This window comes from Numenius arquata, chromosome 15 (assembly GCF_964106895.1).
Source record: "Numenius arquata chromosome 15, bNumArq3.hap1.1, whole genome shotgun sequence".
NCBI lineage: Eukaryota > Metazoa > Chordata > Aves > Charadriiformes > Scolopacidae > Numenius > Numenius arquata.
In genome coordinates this window covers 2,367,891-2,395,524 of record NC_133590.1, presented here as the reverse complement: position 1 = coordinate 2,395,524, position 27,634 = coordinate 2,367,891, and the positions used below count along the sequence as shown (strand labels likewise).

Here is a 27,634-nt window from a genome sequence, read left to right as displayed (position 1 = left end):
AGACACCGGAGACCACCTTTGAAAGACCTGGGGAAGTCCAACTGGTGCTACCCACAGAAGGGCCAACAAGAAACGTCACTGCCACCCCAAAACTCTTTGGAGTGAGTCCTTCTGAAGGATCACGAGACATCTGCCTATGCAGAACATCCACATAGATAAGTCGTGCTGCCACCACCAAAACCAGAGACAAGTTTCTCTGCTGGCTGATCCCGAGGGCATCCAAAACATACATCATGATGTAATGTATGCTGCCAAACCACCTCTGGTTCTGGAACCTCATACACAAAATACACATTTCGTATTTACATTCACTTCTCAATTTTTATTCTATTTCTCGCATGGTCTTCAAATACAGTTTTACAGGTCATTTTTTTCTGCTACAGATACTGTTGATCTAAAAACAGATTAATGAAAGTGGCATTCCAACCTTAATGAAAATTCATAACCATGAAAGATATGTCAACATATCACTTTACAATCCTAGAATGATGGTATTGGCCTGACATTCCATAGGCTTATACAATTAATTTCTATAATAATAACAAATTCATAGGAAGAGAAAATGTGGCAGCTCCTTAAAAGCCAAGAAATAAGGCCACAAGCATCCTATGCTGTAATGTTATGCATCCAGATAAAGTAAGTTGACTCTGGTATTCATGAAGAAACAAAAACTCTCCCACCTGATAAACCAAGGTATCAGCTACTCAACATGCACTCAAAGCCGTATAAAAACTAGTGGCATTCAGCTCTGACTTACATGAAATCCCATAGCACAACCCCGTACCTCTCTCTAAAAATGAAATGAACTTGTTTCAACTTAAATACTTTTGCTACCGCATTAAAAAATTGTTCACATTCTGCAAAGGAAAAAAAAATAAAATACTAATCCTGCACGTGACTGCACCAGAAGGCCAAACCCAGCATCTCCTTGGGGGTCGCAGACAACATTATTGCAGTCTTAATGCCATTCATTACAGGTTGCCTAACTTCTTCTATGCAGCTGGAGGCTTGTCAAAGGAACTGAACTTCCTTTGTGCACCACTGGAAAAAAAAAAAACAAAACCAAAAACAAAACCCAGGAAAACAAAAAAGGAAGATAAAGCCAGCTGATGGCAGCAGGTGAAAGAAGCAAGGTGCCACAAGGTGTATACCATTGGCCAATTACCTATCTGGGACACCGGGACTTCAGTGAAATACCAATTTCATAACTGATGCAACCACCTCACTACCAGAACCCATACCACGCCGATTCCATCCCATAGCCAAACGTGTCAGACCTGGGTAAAAACATTAAACTCTTGGAACATTTAAAAGTAGGTAACCATTTAAATAATGTGTAAAAATGTGCTTATTGTGGCATTTCTTGTAGAAAAGTTATTTGATACAAATGTGCAGGACTTGAAGACCCTGATTTAAGCAAACTAGTATAAACAGGTTTTGAAAGATGGCGACTGTTCCAAGGACAAGTCCCAGCTGTGGGCCAGCTCTCTCCCTCTCACCATCTTTCATCCGCAATCCTATGCAAACGTTACCAAAATTAACGGGTTCGGCAGACCACCCTGTGAATTGCTGTTCCAGTCCCAGGAGAATGACGATAACCTCAAGCAGTGAGAAACTGCTTGTCTGAAGGAAGGATCATTTGGGATCCGCACACCCCTTACCCAAGATGGTTTGTTTCTAGCCCTGGATACGAGGCACAGTAAGGTCAGTGCTGAGGACAGATTCGTTCTCCATTGTGGTTTTAGGTTATTCAAAAGTGCCATCTTGGACCTATCCCATTTCACTTTTCAAAAGAAAAAGTTACAAAAACCGGTAAACAAAAAGTTAGTCAGCATACGGCTAAGTTTATATACACAGAAATTTACAAGGTTGTCATTAAGTGACTTCTGCCACAGACCACTGCACATTTGTCCCTAACAAAGCACAAAGCTTGAACCAATGGTCATTAGAAGTGACAACGGGTCATTGCTTTATCAACAAGCATAAAGATAGTAAAAAATAGAACTGTAGCTACTTATCTTTAAATTTGCTGATTGACACAAGCAATCCCTCCCATTTCTGCAACTTCCAGTTGCAGATCCTGCTCTATGACAGAGAGAACCCTGCATCTTTACAGATACTTCTGACAGAGCCCGCTTTTCTGTTGACAGGTGAATGCAGAGAGCTGTTATCAACCACAGCACCGACTGAGAGGGATTCCTCCGAGAAGCTATAGCCCATGCAAGATTCCTTGGCACTTCACACAGGACCAGGAGAGGACAAGGTTTCATTTTTTTTTTTTTTGTTAAAACAGTGTTTTCAGCAGCATTATCCTCTTCCAAAAAATTACAGTCTGAATGCGTGATGGGTGATTTTCGCATAGCCCCTTCTACCAAGCTGGCTTATTGCTGGCTTTGTGCAGCTAGACCATAGGAAGATCCCCACCACTACCTGCCCAGCTCTTAAGGGACTACAGTACTGGAACAGTTCGCTGTCAAGCACTCACAGGCTTCTTCCAAGGATAACAACATCCTTTGGAAATCCTTCCATTTTAGCAATTTCAAAACAACCCAGCTTGCTGTAAAATTCCAGGATTCTTTTATCATCTGGTCTCACTTCACAAAAAGCCCCACGGGAGCCTGAAGAAGGAAGAGAAAAACAAAACACACTGTAGGAGAAGAGTTATTGTAAAAAGCACAGACATCAAATACTATCACAGAACCCACCTATTTTAACATTTAAACCCAATTAAACCACTGATCCAATTCCATATGGAGCATAGTGCCCAAGAGAAAGCAGATTTATGGCAACCTAGCTGACCACTGGGGTCAGCTGCACATTGCAGATGTCCTGTCAGTCTGAACAAACCACCTCCCCTCTGCACACCTTTAATTCCACATAAAAGCATCCTGAAACTCTGATGTTGGCTCAGAAAATAGCACTAGAAGCGGGCACCGAATCGCACAAAGGAGCTGTGAACCTCAGGTGCGCAGTAAGGCAGACAGCCAAGTACCTGGCTGTATTGAAAGTTTTGGTAACTACCCACCAGTGCACACTGCCACATGCAAGAAAAAGCACCAGCAGGGGAAATATAAACATTTGTGTGTTATTCAAGATGTAAAAATGTGTGCTCTCATTGCCAAATTGCTCCCTCAGTTCTTCCAATTTTCTAATTTGCAGGATAAAGTGAAAAGCCACCTTTTACAGAAGAGAGCAGCACAAGTTAGCTATCCGAAAGCTTTTATAATTATTTACCTAGAGTGCTAACTATGGCAGGAATCAAATACCTCAGTCTGACATGCAAATACAGTAACGTTAATATAACCATCCCAAGTTTGCCTTGCATCCTAGAACCAACATGTAATTAGGAAACAAGGAATTTTAAGTGCAAGAAGCTTACCATTAGCCTTTAGAGAAGAGAGCAGGCAGGCCATCATACTTTTGGCCACGCTTGGATCTGTCACTTTTTTGTGGATATCGATCTTTATCAAGGATGGGAAGTTGGCAAGAAATGATTCTGGCAATACTTCTTGCTCTTCATGGAAGCTTAGCATTATTTTCTGAAAAGAATATGGGAAGCAGATGTTTTCATTCATGTTTATTAAGGGAGGCTGCTTTGCTCGCGGAGTTTACCTCCAAATCAGCATGCTTTTCAACCACACCTCTGATGGTTGCTTTGTTCCTTACCTGCTGAATTGCTCTCTGTACTCCAGATAAAAAAACACTACAGAAGCTTTCAGGCTGTCAAAGGAGGAATACAAGACTCCTTGCACAGCTTCTCAGTGAGAAAAAAAACATAAGCCAGTCCATAACTAAGAGTTTCTGCACAGGTATCCCTTTTCTTTGCGTTTTACACGGGCAGTTTTAGCTCTAAGCGTTCTAACCTTCCACATGTATTCTTTGGTTCACAGCAGCCTCGAAACACCTCTCACGTCCATGCAATTATCTTAGACTACTTGCCCCAACAAAGGCAAATTTGTCTCTAGCTTGAAATAAGTCTTGGTGATGACTAAAAGATGTTGTTGATCACTTAAGACTACTGCAATCACCCAGGAAGGTCTTTAGGAATGTGACACCAGATGTTAACTTCATGTAACTCAAGGGTATGGAACAATCAAGTGAGGTAATGCAGAAGTAGACAAAGCCACATCTGAAAGATACTTAAGTCATTCCTCCTGCTGGTTACGGAATTTTAAAACCTTTAGGGAGCACTGACTCAAGTAAACAAGCCACCTAACTTCATAACATGTATAAATGAAAGTCACCTTCATAACAACCTAAACCAGGACTTCATTGCACAAGGAACCATAACATTAGCAACCCTTGCATTTTTTTCAGGTCAAGTTTAACTGCAATCCCCTCAAACCTATCAACCGCCATCTCCCAAACTCTCAGAGGGAGAGTCTCTGTTCAAAGTTACTACTTCAAACTCGTAGAGCTACTTCAGGTTCAGAACCATGTTTGCTCCTCTAGGCTTTTCTTTATGACAGCTGTAACGGGCACAATCCCATAGAAAGTGTCCAAAGCCACCCAGGCTGCTTCAAGCACCGAGGCAGAGGTGCTCCCTGTTTCTTCCAACCACAGAAGTGCTACAAGAGGCAAAACAGATTATCGAGGAGCAGGGTACAGGTGGGGCTAAGAAGCAGTTGGACATGCTCCTCTCATCTCGTGGCCAATAATAACTAATCTCAGGCAAAGCAGATACCAGGTAAACTTCCCTGACAGGAACTTAGCCAAAGCTGCCAGGCAAGCTCACGACAGCGTGACACAAGTCGGGGAATTGGATTTTTCTTTTGTGAATCAAAACATTTTATTTATTCTGTGAAGTTTGGGGCTCAAGATGTATTTAAGTAAACAACTGAACAACTGAATTGTATTGGAAGTCAACAATTGATCCGATTGGAAGTCAACAACGCCAAATGATCTAAAAAGTACAGAAAGGAAGCTTTTCAAAGCCAAGTGGAGACTGCGATTATCAGGAGGGACGAAGTCTGTAAAAGAAAGCAAATCAATTCTATTCTGTGAGAAAACTTCCCTACATGATCTTCAAACATAATGGCTTCTAAGCAACTACTGAACACTCTCTACTCTGCTTTTTAGCGTCAAAAGGCTAAATGGATAAAATCCCACAGCATCTATCTCAAGAGCAAAGCACAAAGAGCTCCTCTGTACTCCCAGGAACATCCCTCAAGCCCACAGTCTCAAGAAACAGGCTTTTTCTGAGATATTGTATGACCAGCAGAAATCCTGGGGCAATGTACCGTCAGCAAAAAATGCTCTTAAACATCTCAGTGGAAAAGTTAGTTTATCAGTCCAAAATACCTCCTGCTTTCTCTCTGAAGTTCGGCTTTAAACTTCTGGAAATCAAGGCACCTTCTCCCTTACTGTACCTACTACAGCTTTGTTGTGTTTCATTTCTGATATCTTTATATGCATTAGCTTTGCTTCAAAGATCTGAATTTACATATACAGTTGAAAGCTCAGCACTGTGCTAATGTAGAAGAATCAAGTCATAAAACCTACTAACTGCAGAATTAGCTCCACTTCAATAGTGGTTGTGGAGCTATTAAGATACTTTCTAGTCACACCTACTTCAGGAACACCGACATTTGCTACAACTTGTGTTTTTTTGTTGGTTTTTTTTTTTTTTTTTTTTTAAAAATGTACTTTATTTTTGACCCATCAAACATGCCTATAAGTAGTGGTAATTTTCACAATAGAGAGACAAACACTTCATTCAATTTCCAGGAAGCTTTGCTTTGCTTGTGTGAAGGCCTGTGCCCTCAGAGCCATGACCTCCATGAAGACTTTGTCTAAGTCCTAGTCAAATAAAGCACACTGCTATATATGCCATTTTTGCCCTGCTCTTACCAGCTGGGGATTCCCTTAAGAGGCCCACCAGCCTGACACCAGCCCTCGTATTCAGACAACTTGTTAGAAAATACTTTCTGGAAAATATTCTTCCCTTCTTGAGAGAGAAAGTAAAAGGCTAAGAAATGGTGGTTCTGGGCCTGCCTCTACTACAGCTTTGTCCACATCTCCTTCCTCTTACAGGTATAGACTGGCACCTCTTAGCATTAAACACCCTTCTTTCCTTGACAAGAATGCATCATCTTGGACTTTTCACTATTTCTGACAGTTTGGTGACATTGTTTTTTTTCTAATTTCTTCCAAAACCAACCCAAGATACTGATTTTTAGCCCTTGCTAAAGGTGAGGTGTTGTTTTGCACCACTTGCAGCTGTCACACTCCATAAATAGCTCATGGATTTTAACACCAAACCCAAGTGCTCTTTAATTTGTTTTCCATACTTAAACTGATGTGACTATCAGGAGTTACCTGCAGCACGGGGAAACTAATACCTCATTTTTGCAGGAGAACAGAGAAGCAATCCTTTTTTTTCAAAATGTAATTTTCTCTAGATTAAGGTGGCTTACATTTACTGCATTGATTACTACTAAAGTACGTCATGAGTGTATTACGACACACGGCTGTATCTGACTGCCAGTGAATAATTTTACTGTCACCTTTTAAGATGTCAGATACTGTGCTCATCAAAGACTTCAGAAAGATATGAAAATTGAATTACACAGACACTCAAAAAGGCAACAGGAAAACAAAGACCTGCGTTGGAAAGAAAAAGTTCAGCATACAGTTCTGATCTCGCAGGTTATACGAACCTCTGCCTCAGACAGCTCCTTATCACTATTTGGTTTAGTATATTTTTCTTGCATGAAAGGGATCCAAGACATTTTGCATTTTTTAATGAAAGGAGTCACATCAACTGTTCCCAAAGCATAGCCACATATGCCATCTTCATCTTCTAAGACGAAGCAGTAATCCAGGCTGAGGGTGAGTAGGCCTCCCACTAACCTGCAGAAAGAAGTGGACAAATTCAGTCAAGAGAGGACCATACTTGTTCCAAGTGACCTTCAGGTACTCTGGAGGAGACTCTAGATCATCCAAAGAAGCAACAGGGTCCTCCAGTCATGGAATTAGTTTCTACAAAGCATTAACGGACTGATCAGCTATGGTATGTTTTGATACCAGTTATACATCCTTTCTTAACTGTCTTCCTGTCACTCAGAGCAGCCTCTTTAAGAAGTTATATCTAAATTAAACGCTCAAGAAAAAAAATAATACTCAAAATAGCTCATTTTACAGCTCAGATTTAATGCCTTTTTTTTTTTTAACTTCATCTCACTTGCCATTGCTTATTCTTTTTAAAAGTTGGCACAGGTAATCTATAACATATATTTCAGAAAAAAGTTAAGATAAAAGACAGCTGAGACATTGGTCCTCAAAAAAATTTCAATTATCTGAAGAACTATACTAGGTTGGAAAAAAGTACCAGAGGGTAACTAGAGACCACAAACACTCTCATGATATACTTTCACAGATTCTCAAATAATAGGGTATTATGATGCACAGGTTTCATAACACACAGGTTTCTATCATCTCACAAAGGTGACTAGAGCATAAACTGAGACATAACTGCTTATGGCATCATTAGGAAACCCAAACCCCAGTTTCCTGAGGCCTGCAGGGGGCAGATTACTTTCTTTTTTTTAACGTTATTTTTATTTTTAAAGCAAATGATCTTTGCATTCTTACACACACACAATTTTAAAAATTCAAATTAAATCAGTGTCAGGACTTCACCCTTCAGAACCACCTCCATAGGTCATTCATTCCTAATACATACTTGTCTCCAATTAAATCTGGTAAACTATGGAAGGGTTGATCAGCTCCATCAGCATACATTTCTCTGCAGATCTTATACACAGATGCCTAAGAGGAGAGAAGAGATGATTTCAAGTCATCAGTCACATTCAAACTTTGTTTTAGAGGAATTTCATTAACAATTCCACTGTAAACTAGTACTGACAGGCATTTAAATTACATATAACAAGTGTATCCATCTATGAGAAAGCATCTATCTCCCCCTCCCCTGCAAAGTAAGTCTTTAAAAGTGGTTAAATTGAATGGCTGGAGGTCAACGTCCTGTATCATCTAACAGCAGATTAACCCCAGGGTTAGTTACCAAACGCTCAGAGAAGATCAATACCCTTGATACAAAGTCCCTTTTCAAAACCTCCAATGTTAACCACTGTGAAGGACCCACGCCCTGACTTTCTGCAAGTTAAAAGACTTTCAGCTGACTCTCTTTAAAGAGTAAACTTGTATCAGTCACACTTTAAATAAGAAACTTTACACTTTTCAACAAAAAGGCTTCGCATTTGACATACCTCCAGCCTCCCTTTCATAAAAAAAGGAAGTCTTCCTCAGAAGAAATATTCTTTATGACTCCCATGTTTTGCTGCATCACCAATTGTTTACGTGGCTTAGAAATACCAATTCCATTACCAAAAAGGAACAAACCACCTTCCTTACAGTCCTGCGTTAAGGTATGGAACAGGCTGCTTTACTGCCCATGAGAACAGCAGGGGACAGAGCCTAAAACCAGCAGGTAAAGGACATGCCCTGTCTGACTGGCTTCAAAGTCAGGATTCATTTGAGCTGCTGCAAACTCAACCTAAATACTTTCGTTTAAAGGGATACATGTTTCATCTCAATGTGGCTACAGATGCAAAGCTCAAGCTACATTAATGCTCACACTGTATAAACTGCATCCATAAAGAGCGTTAACTGCTGGTTGATACATGACTTTGAAGTATTCATCTTGCTCAGCTAATAAGAGTAAAGCTACACTAGGGATCTGTTCAGCAAAAAAAAAAAAAAAAAAGGGAGGGAACCTCTAATCAATAAAGACTAATATAAAATTCCTGGTTTCAAAGTATCAAACACTCCCAAGCAGATTTGACAACAATCACTTCAAAACCAAACCAAAAAGTTTACAACTGTGATGAAAAGCTAAGAATGGCTGAAATAGCATCACATATTATAACCATCACTGTTCTGCCTACACCAGCAGTTATGCTGAGAGTACCACAGCTACCCCGATAATTATTGAGTGACCAGGCAGATGCACTTCCCCTAAGGTTAAGTCACACGTGTGCTCCCACTGCAAAAATCCCTCTTCCAGCAGCAAACAATTTTAGCTTGCTTTTCAGAAACAGGGAAAACACTCGTAGGTTTAATAAGGCAGTGGGGTGGGAGACTGGGCATCAAGACGTGGGTATACCTGTACTGTTGCACAGCATATTGCTGAACCAAAGGCAAGGCACTTAACCTCAGTTTTCCTGCAAGACCACATCTGTGCCTCATGCAAGATACTGGGACATCTGTTTCATGAGGGGATGGAGGGACTCAGCAGTAACCAGTGTTGCCACAAAACCAAACACATCGCTAACAACAACAGCAACAAGCATCAAAAGCAGTTACCTCATCTTTAGGAAAGTAGGGTCGTATGGTGTACACTTTGGAAGTGGGCGTTAATGGAGGCGGTTGAAAAAAGAGGTCATTTGCCCCATCAATAGGCAGTAAACGCTGCAAAAACAAAATACTTCATATGACCGTATGAACAACAAAACCCATCACTCTTGGGTGTGCACTGCAGACTCCCAAATTAACATTTGCTACTTGCAGGCACCCCAGAAGGTGGGGTTGGTATGCGTTACAAATGCAAAGAACCTTATTTGAATAGAAAATATCCAATTGGTGTTTTAAAATATGCAATTGAAACAGCACATTAAGAGTCTGTTAATCTTATCTGCTTTAAAATACTTTTTACCAATCATATCTACACTGTCTCTGCATAAGAACATAGAATGTCAGGAAGAAAGGTTTGGTCTGAAGAGGGTTAACTGGCCAGAGGAGACGCTTTATCCCAAAAGCAATGCGCTGATTCAATTTGCTGCGCGCAGAGCACCTGTGAGGGGGGAAAAGTATAGCGCCTGAAAAATCCATGAACAAATTTGAACATGGTATAAACAGCGATTTAAGAATATTTGCCAATTGAAATCTTTGCAGCAACGTGCATTACAGCTTTATTTAGAGAGGAACCAAAATTTGGACGACTATCCCTTTTGCTCATGGAATTCCCATCGGCAGACAAGCATGCGCGCATTGTGCAATTGCGGGCGCAGATAAAAATGCTGTGCGACCTGCAAAGAAACAATGTGAAATGTACAACTAAAGCCGCTGCGCTTCGCATGCGCGTGGGACAGGCAGCATCTCCTTGAGAAATTACTGTAGAAAGGGGAGGAAAATTATTTTAAACCAAGCTGTAAGGCTAATGGGCTTTGGACCAGAAAGCCTTCGGCAGACCAATCCTTCCAGACCTCTGATGTGCAACAAAAGGTTTCTCATAAAACAAAGAAATGTCATTCAGTTGTGAAGTCATATTGATACCTGGAACTCTCCTGCTAGACCACCTCTAAAGGCCCAGGGTTCTTGGTCTCCACTTAAGAACTGTGCTGAAGATTGACTACGACACCCTGTTGAGATCAGATCCAAGCGGAGAATGTTACGAGAAGGGGGATTTCCTGGGTGTCTAACATGTCCAAAAAGCTAACACACACTTGTGGAAAAAGCTCTCTAACTGAGCTAGAATCCAGGGCTTGGGGGGAGGCTGTAATAATGTATGATTTATAAATATTTTGTGCTTGCGCACTAATTGCAACATTCCAATTTTCTGATTACCTGTAACAGACGAGTCTAAGCACATGTGAGCTGATTCAGCTAACACACCTCATTCCAGCCCAGAAGGCACAAGAATTGTGCCATGCACAATTATGTACGCTTCCCAGACATTTTGTGGTTTTTTTTTTTTTTTTTTTTTTTTTTTTACATTTGTGGCAGAAACATCCATTTCATCTATGAAAAGATGACATCTTGGAAGCTACATGGCTCAATAGCCACTATTGTAAATTTTAGATCAAACAAATACCATTATCACAGCCCCTTGAAAAAAATGGACCTTTCTGAAGTCACATTTTAGTAATGATTGTTTCTAATCTTGTCAGAAAACTAGGACTGGCGATATATGCAAACAGTCTGGAACAGTTCAGGCAGCCGCGACAGTCATATGAAACAGTATTCTTGCAAGAGACTGTGCAGATTCACATAATCCAGGCCATACGTTCACAATGCTGATGGCACATTAAAAAACTTAGTATCAACTGGAATTACCTCACAATTTAACTAATACACCCTGTTGACCATAGATAATATTAGCTTTGCTTTGTAGGGCCTTGATTTTTTTTCCTTTTCAAGCATATCAGATGCACCAGGGTCCCCACTGACCAGCCACAGCAGGGCCATTGAAGTGCTCAGCTTTAGTTTATGCTTGCTTTAGAAAAGAAAATTCCACTAGCTGTTCGACTTTTAATACTGTTCTGCCAGCAAGGCACCACAGCCTTCAACAACTAACATAACATAAATGACAACTCTGGAGAGAGGAAAAAAAAAAAAAAAAAGAAAAAAAAAAAGGCAGAGCATCTGGAGTGGAGATTTCAATTACCCGCCTAGTTTTCTGACAAGATGAGCAGCGCAAATATTCTTTTCCTTTTGTGGACAGCAATCTACCTCCTGTTCAAGTAACAGTCTCAGATCAGTACAGACAAGTACGTTGTGCTAGTCAGAGAGTCCCAAAGTGTGCCAAGTTTGACATTTATGAGAGTTCAGGAATATACGTTAAAAACAAACTACCCTAAGTATGGTAAATTTCAGAAACAATCCAAGCATCAGAATTTGAATTTGGTTTACTCCCACATTTTAGAATTCTTAAGTCAAAAGATACCCTTCGCAAGGAGGTTTAGTCAATAACTTGGAAGACAGTATCTGTCTGTCCTTTGAGACTACAACTTAACTAGCACTTCCAATTATTACAGTAAAGAGCTGCGTGAATGAAGAGCTGTATAAATGAAAAACATAGTTAATGCCTTAGTCGCTGCGCAAATGTGACTTCAGTTCATGCCTTTTGCACATCTAATCTATCTGAGCTGCCTCACAGACAAAACCTTTCCATTTTAATTAATTAATGACGACGCGCTGTGAACATCTGGCGCTGTCCATCCAATAGCAGTAGAAACTTGTGCTGAGGATTCTCCCATCTGTACACAATGGGGAAGAAGACAATAGAAGTCATTAGTAATCCATAGTACTGTACAGCCACACTAATTTAAGGGACTGAATGCTAGCTGGACTTGGGAGGAGAGGTGAAGAAAGTAAATGTTCAGTGGACCATTGAGCACACCGTTTGTTTGGATTTGTAATGTACTTCGCTTTTTTTTTAATGATGTATTTTATCATAGACCTTTGCTCTATATTTATTTACACTAGTGATAAAAATGCAAGGTGAAGAGAAAATCATCCTCTCTCACAGAAGCACTATTAGCATTAGAGTATTAAACTGTCAAAAACTCTTAAGAATTATTTTTCAACTCTCTAATACCAGTTTGAGTACTGGAACAGAACAGTGCCAAGTCAACAGAGCTAGTATTTATAGAGTTGGCTTCTAGCATGAACTATTCCTAATATTTGATGCATTTAAACACTTGAACCCAACTTTACAGGGACATCGAAAACAGAAGATAATTTCAGCTGAAATCAGTAGGTAGTTTGATAATTCTGAAATGTAGTCTTAGGTTGGGCCCTCATTGTTTAGAGATTACAAGAATCACTGTTCTCTTACAGAGCTTTGGCCTGGCACTTTTAAACAGATCAAGTTATCAAAAACGGAGCACTCTTTCTAGCTAAAGGTCAACATACAGCAAGAATAGTAAAGTTGGGGGATTTGTGTCACACTAGTCTTAAAAATGCATGAACTAAAGCTTTTAAGCAGCATTAGGCAGAGGTGTTAACATACTACAATGCTGGCGAGTTTTCCTCCCAAGCTCTTCTTCATCACCCACCATGCATACAGGAATCAGATATTTAATAAGCACAAAACACAGGAAGTTGCTGAACATGGACTGACTTGATGACTTAATAGGTCTTCTGTGTCCCTGCTTAAACCTGCCAGTGTTTAAGAGTATCATTTAAAGACAATCCAAACACTAAGACTAGACCAAGGTTGTGTAATGGTTAACCACTGTGAGATTTGCGACAGCTACAAAGTGTGACGTGAGACCATCAGCTTTGCTGCCTGCTGTGTATGTCAAGCAAGTCCACAGCATATTCCTTAGAGTTGGATTAAAACCTGAAAGTGAAATGACGTCACTAGAAATACCCAGGCCATGCTGGTGCTATCTGCCAACTTAGGATCCCCCAAAAATCTTTCAGGAAAAAAACAAAACAAAACACCAAAAAGCTACATGTTAAAAAAAAAAAAGACAATAAAGAAAAAAAAGTTTCAATATCAGTTTAAGTCTCAGACTAAATCTGTCTAGAGAGCTCCACAATTTCCATCCATTACCAAAAAATAAAATTAAAAAAAAAAAAAATCAACAATTTGGAATGTGTTTAAAGGGAATTATTTTGCACCAGAATAGCCTTACACTAAAACTCGCATGCGCACAGGGCTGGGAGGATCGGCTTCCTCTTGGCCAGGCCCATTGAAAGGTCGCTTCTGCAATTATTCTGTTGAAGACAGCAATAATGTTATCAAGACAGAGCAAGCAGCAGATGGCTGACGTGGTCACATTTCATAGTGTCATTTCCAATTGTACAGCAGGGTATCCAAGGAGTTACATGGCATAGTCCAGTGTGCATTCAGTCAAGAGTAAGTTAAAGTCAACACTTACGTGTCAGCTGAGATTCAAGTTTCATTAGCCCAAGAAGAAAATCAAGGTCTCCAATCTTAAGCATCCAGCAGACTTCGTTTATTATACCAAAGCAAATTCCCAGCAAGCATTGCTTCAGGTAGCGAGACAGGAAGACCTTTAAAACAGGGTCAAACCAGACCCCATGTCCAAGAAAACACATTTGCCTAATACATTGTTTTCCCCGTGGGCTAATTAAAAACAAAAAAATACACTATCTGGGATTATAATGGCTCCCGATGCACCTACCTAACCACTGCACAAAAGATTTCACCATTGACATAATACTCTTGATATCCCAGACGTAGGAGTACATGTCATAAAGGATTGTCCTGTTGGCACAATTGGAGAGGCGAGTGAACATCCCCATCACCAAGCTGCACATCTCTTCAAACTTGGCTGCTCGGTTACGCCATTCTTCTATCTATGAACGGAGGCAAAAGATCCAAAAGATCAAACACAGCCTTCTAGGGAGCAGTGGTACTCTAAGCACAGAGGAAGACTATATAATTCCTTACTTCATTTTAGCAGCACAGACTACCACACCACACATGACTCACAGGTATTTTCTATGGCTGTTAGAAGTGAGGCCAGTTCAGGGACCACTGGTCAAATGCAGACACCAGACTGCCTTCAGAGCTACAGGGCATACAGGGCTTAGAGCAGTAGATTCCACTGGAGGAATGAAAGTCACTGTGACCTGTGGTTAGTGTGGTTAGTTATACACTGCCCTTCAGCTTTTAGGAAGCAGAACACCAATCTCTATTACAGACAACGGATAACATCACTCAGGATTTTGATTTAAAAGGAGAGAAACAAGATACACACTCACTTTTTCAGCATCCTTTCCTTTGCAATTAACACTGACAACACTGCTATTTGCTCTGAGCCACTGGAATTCTCTCAGCATCTGTGCACCTTTGGGCCCATGTTCGTAAGGAAGGTAAAACAAGTCAGCAAGAAGCTGCAAGTCCTCTAAAGTCACTGGTTCTACCGTGTAGAGAGGCTTTTCATTTGGCCCAGGTACAAACTGTTCTTTGTTAACTTGTTCATCAGTTTGCATAGGGGCAATGTCACTACCAGAGTCTTCCTGCATAGACATCTCTGGGGACTTTGATTCAGCTATGCTCTCCTTATCGGTATCCATTGGCTTCAACTCCTCTGCCATCTTGGCTTCGGCAATATCTGTCAGTATCTGATTAGCATTCTTGTCTGCGTCTTCTTGTTTTTCCACCACCATGTCCATTGGTTCCTCATCAGATTGCTTCTTCTCTTCCTCTTTTACCAAGGTGGGTGACTCGCTGCTCAGCGCTGCCCCCTGACTCATGATGGGCTCTTGGTAAACTGTGGTAACCACAGTCGCTGCATTTAAAGAGGATGGTGCCACCAGAGGCCCTACATCCCCTACAGTAGTTTTAGCACCACTGTGGGCCACTTGCCTACCTGAGAATAAGAAGAAACAAGTTTAGAGTTTTTAATATCTGCCAACTAACATTCAAATCAGCATCTTCTGCAAACCATGGATGATTCTGTTGCCACGGCATCTGATCAGTGCAGTTTCCTTCTGATACTTGCCTGTTCGCTTTTGTCATTGCAATTCTCACTACTGAGTTTGTTCTTTGCAAGTTTCCTCTCCACATAACCCATTTTCCTAGCTTTTTCCCCATCCCATCTTTGCTTACCAGTTAACATTTATGTGTTGCCAGCACCATTTCTGACTATGCCATCAGAATAAAAAGCTCTCCAAGTTAACCTTTTTTCCTCTGCATCAACTGACTTGCTGAAGTTTTACTTGGATATAGAGCGCACTTCAAAATAAAAGGGCTGATACTTAAATATTTCAACTACAAAAATGCCTTTAACCTAGGGAAAATGGAGATACTTAAAACCTGAGTGGATATGGTCTTGGGCAACCTGCTGTAAACTCACCCTCCTTCAGGGTAGTTAGACTAAGAGATTTCAAGAGGTCCCTTCCAACCTAAACTATTCTGTGAAAATGGAAGAAGATGACACCTTAATTACTACTCCTCATGCCAAGTTCCTGCTGCAGCTGAGTCTGAGAAAGATCGGAAACCCTACAGCAGTTCCAAAGGATAACTCCTCCCAACTCTGCTCTGGTGCAGAAGAGGTTCTTCCACGCCACCATCAGTTATCAGGGAGGGCACTCTGACCACCTCAAATGCACATTTGAGAAAAACAGATTTTACCTCAGATCCCAAGCTCCCATTGCTACAAGAAAGGTGTACAAAGCTGGAAGGAACCCAACTGGTTTCTATAGAGAGAAATTCAGAAATATAAAGCTATCTTAAAACAACTGGGGCAGAACTAATGTTTACAATAATCTAACACCCACTTAAAAGAAAAAAAAAAAAAAAAAAAAGACTATTCTTCCTATTCTCTCAGGTCCCATGGAAGTCTAGTAGCAACCAGGACTAGCAAGATCCAGACTCCTTCCTGTCCTGTATTGGATCATACGTCAAGGCTGCTTCTGCTGATCAGTTGGGGCACTACAGGTACGCTGCAGAACAGCAAGCATTCTTCTTTCTTTATTAAGGTTTCCCCAATTAGTAAGGCAGAAAATACTTCCAACTGAAAATTATACCAATTGCCAGAATCTGTAAAATAGTTTTAATTTAAATGCAAGTAGTGAACATTTAACCCCATTCTTCTACCAACCCCAGAACAACACCAAATCAGACTCACTGCTGTATTGCTGAGGTACCCCAAATTCCTGCAACCATTCCGTTAAGGCCAGCTTCAGGGCCATTTGTGGGCTGTAGAGAACATCTGTTTCAATATCTTCATCACTCCCCTCATTTTCCAATTTAATCTGGATAGAAACTGTACTGTCTTCAGTATCAGCTACAGAGACAAATTTTTAAAAATTATCATGCAAGTTTCATTTAAAATTTAAAAAAAAAGTCACATTAGAGAAGGCATTCAAGGACTCTTTAACAGCCTTATTTCACAAAGAAGGACAAAGCATTACATCCTAATGAGACAAAATGGAAAACTATGGTCACCATCAATGTCAACACAGAAACAGTATGCAGAAACTAGATACTCCGGCATTCAGAGTTTTTCTTTTGATCTGAACTGCTTATATTCCAATGAAATCAAATCCGTGGACACTTATGTCAAATTTGGACATTAAAATTGCTTGCTGAGAGTGCTTTTTATGCAACCACAGATACCTCTCATGGTTAAAGAGATGCTACAGATACTTCCCAGGAAGTCAATTAAACAATCTAGATGCTCATTATGTTTCAGGCAACTGCCATTTACTTATGGGATAGAAAATTCTAGGTGATCTCAAAAAGAAAGAGTGGATAAGAAAAGGTTAGAATCATTAAAAAAAAAAAAAAAACATAAAAAAATCAGCATGACTTATATGGTTAAGCACAGATCGCAGCAAACAGTTACACATACTTACTCATCACCACATCTTTTCTTACTCCATTCATATTAGACTTGTACCAGGTTGCAAGTGTGTGAATAGCAACATAATTGGCTTCAAATTCACAGTTTGGATTGGTCAGAACTCCCTTTAGTCGAGGGATGAGCTCAGTTGATCGACCTTTGTAAGGCCCAAGAAAAAGCCTCTTTTGATCATAATCATTAGCATGAATGTTATCCCAGATAACTGGTGCTCTCCTGATGATCTTAGAAACTTCTTCAATGGACTCTACTGGAATGTCTTTGGATACAACTTTAGGACCTAAAAGGGAAACAGGATAATCAGAGGGTTTTGCCTATACTTGAAGATCCAACCCCCAAGTAGTTGGATAGTTTATTTTACTAAATACTTATGAGAAATCATTTTAACATCACCAGCAAATTAAAAAAAAAAACAACAAACACCCACAAATCAACAAAAAACCCCCACAAAACCCCAAACCAAACAATTTTTACCTGTCCATAACACTTCGATGCCAGGGAGCAGCTTTTCTCCTACAGTCCGTAAGTATGGTGACTGAGCAACATTTGGGTAACAGAAAGTTCCACAATACTCTGCACAGGAAAAGAGAATGTTGCTGTTAGTAGCAGGATCCACACGTGTGACAACACACTCAACTGCCTCATGAGTACATTGATAGAATACTACCATTTGAGAAGAAAAACATCTATAAAATTAATCAAGACAGGCCCAAAAGTTTAAAGTATAAATAAAAAGGACATTATGCTAAGTATCATTCATAAAGATCAGAAAGGAGAGGTAGAGAATTTAATTAAAATTGCTCAACTGTCAAAATCAGGAAAATACTAATTGATTCCATAAACAGAAGGGCGGGTTACAGCAGACAACGCGCAAGAGAACTAGAAACCCTAAGACCAATTATGAAGTGCAAATACCTAAAAATATTAACACCAGAACCAAACTACTACAGTGTAAGGGGATAAACAAATTCACGTGATAACATTGCTACTGAACTGAATTTCCTCGCAACAACCCACACCCCTGAATATAGTGATTCTCTCTGCCTTACAATATTCTTACATGTATTAGAGGAAACCTACAATTTAAAAAAGGCAATGATTGGACCCAAGTGCAAGTCATCTTATTTTTTTATAAATAAATAAAACAACTCAGTGACTAGTAAAAGTGGGTAATCTTATTAAAAACAGGTACCAATGACAGAAGTGAGCACAGACTGTGCTGTTGTTCTACTTTAAGAAAATGCTAAGAAATTAACAGTTAGCCAAACCAAGAAGCAAAAAGATTTTGGTACAAGTCAAATAGAAGTCTTCCTTTAACTTAATTTTCAGTTCAAACTCCTTGAACCATTCTATCAAGCTGCCTTCTTTGCTTGGCATTAAGTTTTTCAGAGATGTGTACATTTGGCAAAACCTCTGCATATATTTGAATTACTTGAACCTTTCTTTTTAAGTCAATTTCTTCAAGCAACCCCAAAATATTCCTTAAAGCAGTGATTAACTATTAAACCAGCTTTTCAACCAGTAAGATAAAAAGTCCCCACCTTTAAGGCTGAACTAAATGATTAATCTGATTTTACCTGTAGGACAGAAAAGGAATGTATCTGGTTCTCCTAGATATTGATAAATTTCATTGGTGATTGAAACTTGAGCATGAGCAAAGGAACTGAAAACTTCTTTGTCTGCCGCACACATGTTGTGATCAATGTCATCAAACAGCAGTGCAAAAGATCGGCAGCCAAATTGTGAAACCTAATCAAGAGACAAGAGCAAAAGGTTTAATTTTTTAAATTATTTTTATTTCTGTTTCACAGTCAAACTGTATAATTTTAAAAGGAAAAGTGACAGGAACGGGGGAGAGAAGATAGGGGAGGCAAGACAGACATTGGTATCTATTCACAATGAATGCCTATCTCTGACCAACTGCTCTGCTTTTCTCAAAGATTAGAGGTCTAAAGACCTACAGTCTATTCCAGCTTTAACAATCCAAATCCGATCCCACTGGACAGACAGCTGGAAAAAAGCTAACTCTGTAACAGCTTTTCAACAAAAGAGAGAAGTCAATTATGAGAACAAAGAAGATGTGTGTGCCAGGTCTGCCTCTGAAGGAATTTATTATGGATAAGAATTCTTGCTTTAGAAATGCATCTTGGCTTCAAGGCCCTAAAATACTCTGAAGGCAAGCTCCCAAGAATAGCCTTCAGAATCCATTATGAGACTTTTATTTTTTCTAAATCTAGATGATCACTGGCCACTTCTGCAATACAACCTGAACACATTCATTGGAATTGTTCAGAGGCATCCAAATTAATGCTAGTGCTGAAAACATGCAAGAAGCTAGTGAAAAGCATCAAGAGTGAGCAGGATACTGAAGTTTTCAAATTAAGTAGCACTGCAACTGTGGTAAGTTTGTCACACTTACCTGGTCCAGCTTGCGTTTCAACGTGGATACCTCTTTAGGATTGGAGAAAGTGATGTCAAGGCCAGGTGAGATTGCATAGATGAACTCTATTTCATGTTCTCGTGCAGCTGATATTAGAGTCATTAGCTGCTCTGGAAATCAAATTCAAACATTTCAGAAGAATTCAACAATTAAAAAAATCTCAGACATCATTATAAGTAAATTACAAAACACAGATGCCTCTGCTACCATAATAATACTAATAATAACAACAATAACAATAATAAAAAATATGCTAGAATTTCTTAAAACTAACACAGCAAAGAGCACCAAATCATTTGGAAGAGTTCTCAGAAATTACACCAAAAGGTATACAACAACTGTCCTTGTATTGTTATGTTCCATATTAAAATTTTTTATATATTTTAAAAATTCTTTTTATCTCGATGTTGTGAGACAAATGTGGATGTAGTCTGTTTTTACAGTATGCACACCAACAGTTTTAAAATTATTAGTCACTTTTTGCACTTTTGTCACACATATTAAGAAAAAATTCAATATAGCGATATCACCCTGCATGACACTGATTCACATACTCTTCATATGACTGAAGCTCAGAGAGCATGAAAAAGGGCTTTTCTAACATCACTGTGCAGAAGTAGTTGCTTTAAGAAACAAACTTCAAATTTAATCTTCCATGCAATGAATAAAGAGAATTATTTTTAGAATATTTAACAATCTTTGTTGTTACCGGCAATTATCTTGCAGCATCCTTTAGATTATATTTCTGCAGTGATTCCAAGTGGCCTCCAAGAAGGATTACTTAGTTTCAAGCAAGTATCATTTTTCCCCTCACCCAAGAAAAATGATAATCCCCCACAGGCTAATAAAACACTGTAGATCCCATAAATGCCAGAGGTGGATAAAAAGCCTCACACCAGCTTAAACAGGTCTTTTATGTTCTGACTAAATAGTCAGAAGCTGGTTTTCTAACTGGTACTCTCTTCATTGAGACAAGCACTTAATGAATCACATATAAGGGCATGCTATTCGCTATCAATCTTCTCTCTTTTCTGAAGCAAATAATTCCTACTTCAAAATATGGCCCAGATGTTCAAGAGCCAGAGGAATAATTTTCGGCAGCCTTTCCCTGGAAAAAAGTAAATCTTGTAACACAAAGCCTTAAAAGCAGTTTTAGAAATCATCTGTAGAGTTATAGCTAAAAGAAGTAAACCCATACTTGTACCAAAGCTCCACTAAACACATCTGCAGGGTATTAACAACAGGTCCCCCTCACCTTTGGAAATGGCTACTACAATTAAACACACACAAGCATGTGTATGTAGCAATGTTCAATTCATTCCAAAGTCTATATATAGAAAATACAGAGGGGAAAATAAAGGCAATTACCTGCTTCCTCCACAGAGTACATTTCTCGCCAGAACATCCTGTGCTTGTAGTCATCCTTTGGAGCATACAGGTATGTATTTAGTCCCCACTTCTGAAGCCTATAAACACAGGAGAAAAAGTCTTCATTGGGAGAACAGCCTACAAATTCAGGAATCCTGCGTTTTACTTTATCTAATTCTAATTCTTTTTACTTGATCTAATTTATTTTTTTTCATTGAATAGTAACTTTACGCACAACTGATACTGGACAAATTCAGTTGAGGCAAGCAGAAAGGTGAATATGAGCCCCTAAGAATATTATATTAGGCAAAAAGCTGCTCTAGGTTAGAACAATAATTCTTTTCAGGCTTAAGTGGGAGATTAGGATTATATTGTGATGGAATGTGCTGCAGTAAGAGGAAGCATGACTTGCCTTCTAAAAAGTTCTTTCCTCTGCTCCATAACCCAAGGTCTTCCATAAAATCCTACAGGAAACAAGATTAAAGTTATCCAGTTAGATGTTAGATTATGCATGCTCCATGAAACGTTATATTACAACCCACCATTTTCTTCCTCTTCTGCTACTTTCATCAAAAAGCTTCCCAAACCAGAAAGGAAAAAGTAAAATCTAGACAGACAGCGTTAGGAAAGTGTAGTAACCTAAAGTGATCTAAATTTAAAATGCAATTATAACTTATTTTGTTTCTTATGATCTAAGTTCTTATAATTTTGGCCACTGAAACAATTAATTTTCAGAATACAAACTCTACTCCTGAGCATATGCCCTTGACAAGTCAGCATTATTTTAAGAGCAGACTGAGCAGTCATAACCTAATTAAACTATTACTCCAGACACCTACAAAATACATTTGTTTGTAATGTGAACACTGAGGACACTTGAAAAATGCTTAACCTGTGGTACAGATTAGAATGCTAAGTACATACACGGAGTATATAAATACATACTGAGGTAGATGATGTGTAATTAAAAAAAAATGCACAAGTGAGTCAACAAAATGCTTAGGATTTCATTCCTTTTATTCAGTTGAATAGGCTCCTTGTCAAAACTAACTTGCAAGTTGATATCTTACTTTTACAAACTAAGACTACGTCTTTGAATAATCATATAAAAGCATCTACACAAGTGATTTTAGAACAGTGTACATTCAAAGTCATGGAATTTTTAAATCTAATCCTTCCATTCTAGAAACATAATACTTTAAAAAGCACTCTCAATGCGCTCTTAGTCAAGTAAATTCACTTAGACCTATGTGAAAACAGTTTAACCACAAGTGGGCACTTCAAAACAAAGCTTCAGCTTGGCAATTTGTGCAAAGACCAGAGACTAAAATAACACTGAAATTTAATAAGCTCTTATTTTCAAACAGCACGGCCACTCAGTGATGAATGATGTTCCTAATACACAAAGCCTACAAGTCCCCACAGAGCACCAGTTCAAAAGGTAGACAATATCCTCATTTCCAGAGTCATTCACCATTGTAAATCCGTAAATATTTGGTCTCACAAAAGTCAAAGCCACTCTACTATGACCTTTCAAAATCCGATGCAACTAAAGCATTTTCCATATATTAACAAGTATTTCAGTTACCTCTTAAGTGAGCAAAGCTTTTTTAAGAAGCTTAAAGCAGGCTCAAGTTTTAAGAATTAGTCTGTCAGAGTGATCTTAGACTAAATGGCACCACGAAGTGGCAAAGCTGAGTAAGTACTACTCCTCACAAACTGCAAAATGACAGAGAACAGTTAAACAGAGGAACAAACAAGAGAGCAGCTGCAAGGCATAAAAACCTCCCAGTTTATTTCACCCCGAACAAATCTCTCATTTTCTCTAGTGTTACCTAATTCTGATTGATGCTGCCCTGAGGAAACTCCAAAACCCATAAAAGGAATTAATTACTGTGATACCTAACAAATACCACCTATGTCTCCTAACTCCTTCAGAAAACTTTTGCTTTAGTCGTGATACTACTGTTTCAGACCTACTAGCCTAAAGCAGAGCAGGGGCCTACTATAAAAAAAAAACAAACAACAAAAACCAACAACTGTTATCTGAAAATCAGATAACAAAGATGTTGTGGTTTAACCCTAGCTAGCAACCAGGACCACCCAGCCACTCACTCGCTCTCTCCACTTGGGATGCAGGAGAGAGAATCAGAATAGTAAAAGTGAGAAAGAACTCGTGGGTTGAGATAAAGACAGTTTAATAAGTAAAGCAAAAGCTGCGCATGCAAGAAAAGCAGAACAAGGAATTCATTCCCTGCTTCCCACGGGCAGGCAGGTGTTCAGCCATCTCTAGGAAAGCAGGGCTCCATCACACCTAACGGTTACTTGGGAAGAAAAACACCATAACTCCAAACGTCCCTCCTTTTCTTCTTCCCTCAGCTTTATATACTGAGCATGATGCCATGTGGTATGGAATACCCCTTTGGTCAGTTGTCCCGACTGTGTCTCCTCCCAGCTTCCTGTACTCTCCCAGCCTGCTGGCTGGCAGGGCCCTATGAGAAGCAGAAAAGGCCTTGACTGCCTAGCAACAACCAAAAACATTCCAGCGCTATCATCACTGTTTCTCATCCCAAATCCAAAACACAACACTACACCAGCTGCTAGCAGGAAAGTTAACTCCATCCCAGTTGCAACCATGAGAAAAGACTGATGAGAACATGCTAATCCAAACCGATACTTTTCTATCTGTCACCATTTTTCCTTGATTACTAATGTCACCATCTGATGATAAGTCTTCAATCTTTCTGTCCCACTAAAAATCGGCCTGGTTTTGAATTACTCCCTCAAGACTGTGTGCCAGGTTAATATAAAGTCAACAGATCATGCCAAATACCTCATCCCAGTTACCACGATCTCCATCACTAAAAGCCAGGATACCCTGGAGGCAGAGCAGCAGAGCTTTGCATCCTGTACTCTTAGAACTTATTACTCCCCAAAGCAGTGAATTTGATATCTATCATAAACTCTTCACACTCCTAAGAGCGCACACCCAGTTATTTGGCCAATCCACCCCCCTTTTCTAGAAGGGATCCAAACTCTCCATCTCGTTGCTTCAATCTCACCATACCTCTAGACTGTGTTAAGCACTGCACTGTTCAAGTATTTATCTATGCTTCTGAAGTTAATCCCTATTTTTCTCTTACCCCTATAATTCTCCTGAGTCACTAAAGAGACAGCTGTTTTCACCCACTACCATTTACCTCATTCACCACAACAGGGGTTTTTGTTGGTTTTTTTTTGTTTGTTTTGTTTTAAACACTCCCCATTCCTTTTTTTCTTGTATGCGTATTGATGTTAGACTGGTAACTCTTGACTAGTATTAGACTGCTTCACTGGGCAGAGGCCATCTTCTAGCTTTGCTTTATGCACAGCACAGTCAAGAACACCTACACCAAAACATGTGCAGAGACATAAATGTAACTAAGATGACAAGAAAAATTATTATGGTACACACAGTGGTTCCAATATAAATCTGGATGAACAGGTGACCCGTGGTCAAGGTGTATCTGCAGAAACATGAGAATCTGTTCACTATTATCTGTCTCCAAAGCCTTCAATTTAGCACCTATCTTCATAGAATTAATCCTATCAATAAAGCAAAGATACCTCTCTCCACGCTGACCGTATTTAAGCCCTAGAAAGTGCTAAAAAATAAAAGCATTAACTGGGCCTAGTGCACTTCGCAGCAACATTTGCAGAAGCCAAGTGGTCTTTTCTTTTCAAGATACGAACAAAAGGCATTCTGCAAGCAATGCAGATACTGACTTTGATAAACTGCCTGTTTCACTCTCCACTCCATCTGTTAATCATTTCATTCTCCTACTAGAGATTCATTATAGATACAGAAATAATAGCAGCCCACAGGAATTTAGAACGATTCCAAATCAACTGTTATGTTGGGAATAAACCATTTTTCTTGCTAGCTTCCAACCATCTACCTTAACTGACCTGTCAGAAATGCAGATAAATTCCGTAGTTATTGAGAAATGCAAAAAAAGTCCCTTTATTCTGCAGATTCCGCAACAATTTAAACCTTTTAATACTGCAACTATGCTAAAAGACAGAAGGGGACTGTTCTACAGTGCAATTAAACCGGTAAGCTACAAGACTTTAGAACACAGGGAGCATTTAATATTAATTCCAGAACAGATGCCCATGGAATCACCTATTCCCTACCCAGGAAACTGAATCTGAGCCTCTGGCGCGCAAGAAGAGCATGTATAGCTGAGATAATCGCACAGCAGCTCTTCTCTCTCTCTCTCCTACCTCCCCCTTTAGACGCGTACGAACAAGCGAGCCACAGCACTACCTCAGCCTCCATTAGGAATCATCGGCCCGCTGGGGATGCCAGGCCTGCCCTCACCCCGCCGAACAGCTGCCATCAAAGGGCACTCCCTGCTCGCCAACAGCTTCCAGCACAAGCCCCGGGGGCTGCAGCCCCGCCCGGGAGCCGCAGCTCCTCCCCGCTTCTTCTTCCCCCTCCCTTCCCCCCTCCCCCCCCCAAAGCCCTCTTTAGCGAATAGAGCCCCGGCCAAGAACGGCGCACCACCCTGCTCGCAGAGCGGGCTCCTCCGGGGGAGGAGATGGGGCACAGCAGCGCCAGCTGGGACCAGTTCCCCCGCCCCCGGTCTCCCGAACCCCCCCCCCCCGCCCCGAATACCTCCCGCCCCGTCCTCCCACGCACCCCCGTGTTTCTAGATTACCGGACACCCCCCTCCGAGAGCTCTTACCTTCCACGACGCCGCAGAGGAAGCGGCGGGAGCCCAACACGGTTTCCGTCTCGGTGTCCGTTTCCTCGCCCCCCGGGACCGGCCCCGCGGCGGCGCCCGGCGGCTCTAAGGGAGCGCCGGGCACTCCAGCCGGGTTGGGGCTGCCTTGGGGCTCCTCCAGCGCCGCCTGCCCCTCCTTCTGCACCATCCTGCCGCCGGCCGCCAGGACCCCCGCTCGCTGGGCCGGGCCAAGCCGAGCCGAGCCAACCCCAGTCCCTCCTTCCTCCTCTCCACAACCCCTTTGTCTCCGCCGCTCCGGGCCGCCGCCGCTTCCTGTTTACGGGGCCCTGCGCCTGCGCGGGGAACCGGCCCCAACCGGTCCGCACCGCTCTGCCCGCAGCCGCCCCGCTCGGGGGGACCGGCGAGGGAGCTTCGACAGCTGCGGAAAGGAACGACACGGGCCGCTGTGGCCTTACGGTTCCCCCGCCGCCGCGCCGCCGGGACCGCGCTGCTCGAGCGGGAACAACGGACTGAGGCGAGGGAGTTACCTCAGAGAACGGGCGGGCGGGAGGGGGGGATTCGCCCACAGCGCATGCGCGGGACGCGGAAGGGTGCGCAATGCGCCTGCGCGGAAGGGCGGCGGGGGGAGGGGCGAGGCTGCAGCTGCCCAGGGCGCCTGCGCGGGGAGGCGGGGTGTGCCGGCTGCGCATGCGCAAGGGGCCCCCGGGAAGGGGGGGAGGCGGCAGCGGGAGAGCGCGCAGGTGCGGGGTGGGGGAGCGCGCATGCGTCCTGGGCTTTGTGTAGGGAAGCGGCGCCGGGGGGATGGATGGGTGGGAAATGAAGTGTTTGCTGCCGCTCTGCGCATGCGCCTCGGGGGACGGCGCGCGGAGAGCCGCGCGGGCGGAAGCGCGCCTGCGCAGGAGGGAACTCGCTCGGCGGCTGGCGCGGGCCTCCCTTGAGCCGTGACCTACTTCTCGCGGCGCCCCGCAAGCTAAGCAGGGCCCGCTGGGGCTGCGGCGCGGATGGGAGACCGAGTTGCTCGATCGCTGCTGCAGGATGGAAAGGGGGTGCGGGTAGAGTGCCCCTACAGCTGTTCCCTCACTCCCAGCACAGTCTGGCTACGTTCGCAGATGTTTCCACACCTGGAAGGGGCTACGGGGATGCTGAAGGACGGGCTAGGAAGCTGGGGTCGTCTCAGTGAATCAGAGAAGGGGCCTGAGATCAGACGGCATCCCTCCAGGGAGAAGCTCCATGCCCATGTGGAGCTGGGAGCAACAGGCCCCCAGAGCATGAGTCAGAGCTCAGGGCTGAACGGAAGACCTCCCACGAGGCCAGTGAGATGATCCTTCCAGCCCACCCAGCACTGAGGATGCTATGGCAGTTACCAGCCAGCCAGAAACCAGGGAGCAAAAAGATGCTGGAAACCCCAGCCTGCGAGGGAGGCGGCTGAGAATGGCTGCAGACATCACAGCAGCCGCGTCACGTCAGCCAAAACTGAACTAAATTAATAAAAACTGCTTAAAAGCACATCCCCAGCTGATTTGGACGCTGTTCGCCCCTCCCCAGCTCGCTCAGCTCTCCCAAAACCCTTCCTTGTCTTTTCTGAAGTCTGATTCCTGCTCTTCAAGCTTGTTTCTCCTGCTGATGTTTTGGCATGATGAGAAACCCAAGACAGCTGGGTTTCTGGCTCAATCTATAGCGGTGCTCAGGAAGCTGCATCAGAGACCCCAGCCAAGGAGCATCTCTAGTTACCATCACATCCAATTTAAAGCTTTCAAAGCGCAAAAATAGCCATTGTACTGCTGCCCCTAAATAGCAACTAGCCATCAAGACTTTATGGAAGCATTAGAGAGGAGAAATGCTCAGAATTTGGATGGAAAATAGAGCGCTTGTACCGCTTGTGTGCGGAACCGGACAGTTGGCTGCTAGATCAGAGGAGACCCTGAAGCAGGCTCGCTCTCACAGCTTTGATCATCCCAAAATAATCCTGCAGTGATGATTCTCCCAGTGTTGGGATCTTATCCTTTTACAAG

The 27,634-nt window shown here is 41.7% G+C and overlaps 1 protein-coding gene across 1 annotated transcript; it reads right to left on the bottom strand.

Annotated features, from left to right (window-relative positions):
* Positions 1-304: 304 nt before the first annotated feature.
* OGA (O-GlcNAcase) lies at positions 305-26,197 on the bottom strand. The gene is made up of 16 exons (XM_074158858.1): positions 25,623-26,197; positions 21,305-21,356; positions 20,893-20,990; positions 19,504-19,634; positions 18,662-18,833; positions 17,559-17,657; positions 17,080-17,364; positions 16,350-16,508; positions 14,479-15,089; positions 13,896-14,070; positions 10,294-10,379; positions 9,325-9,429; positions 7,685-7,770; positions 6,660-6,852; positions 3,380-3,539; positions 305-2,618 (listed from the first exon to the last, which is right to left on the bottom strand). Exons 1-16 carry the CDS (start codon positions 25,807-25,809, stop codon positions 2,482-2,484), a joined length of 2,736 nt encoding a protein of 911 aa, XP_074014959.1. The 5' UTR covers positions 25,810-26,197; the 3' UTR covers positions 305-2,481.
* Positions 26,198-27,634: the final 1,437 nt, after the last annotated feature.

What these genes read in the sequence shown, in the direction of transcription:
- OGA (XM_074158858.1), bottom strand. Translation starts at nt 25,809, where the DNA reads ATGGTGCAGAAGGAGGGGCAGGCGGCGCTGGAGGAGCCCCAAGGCAGC. An exon ending in AAGGAAAGGATGCTGAAAAA is followed by an intron (nt 14,071 to 14,478) that starts GTGAGTGTGTAT and finishes CTCCGTTCATAG; the next exon opens with ATAGAAGAATGGCGTAACCG. An exon ending in ATCTTTTGTGCAGTGGTTAG is followed by an intron (nt 10,380 to 13,895) that starts GTAGGTGCATCG and finishes TGATCTCAACAG; the next exon opens with GGTGTCGTAGTCAATCTTCA.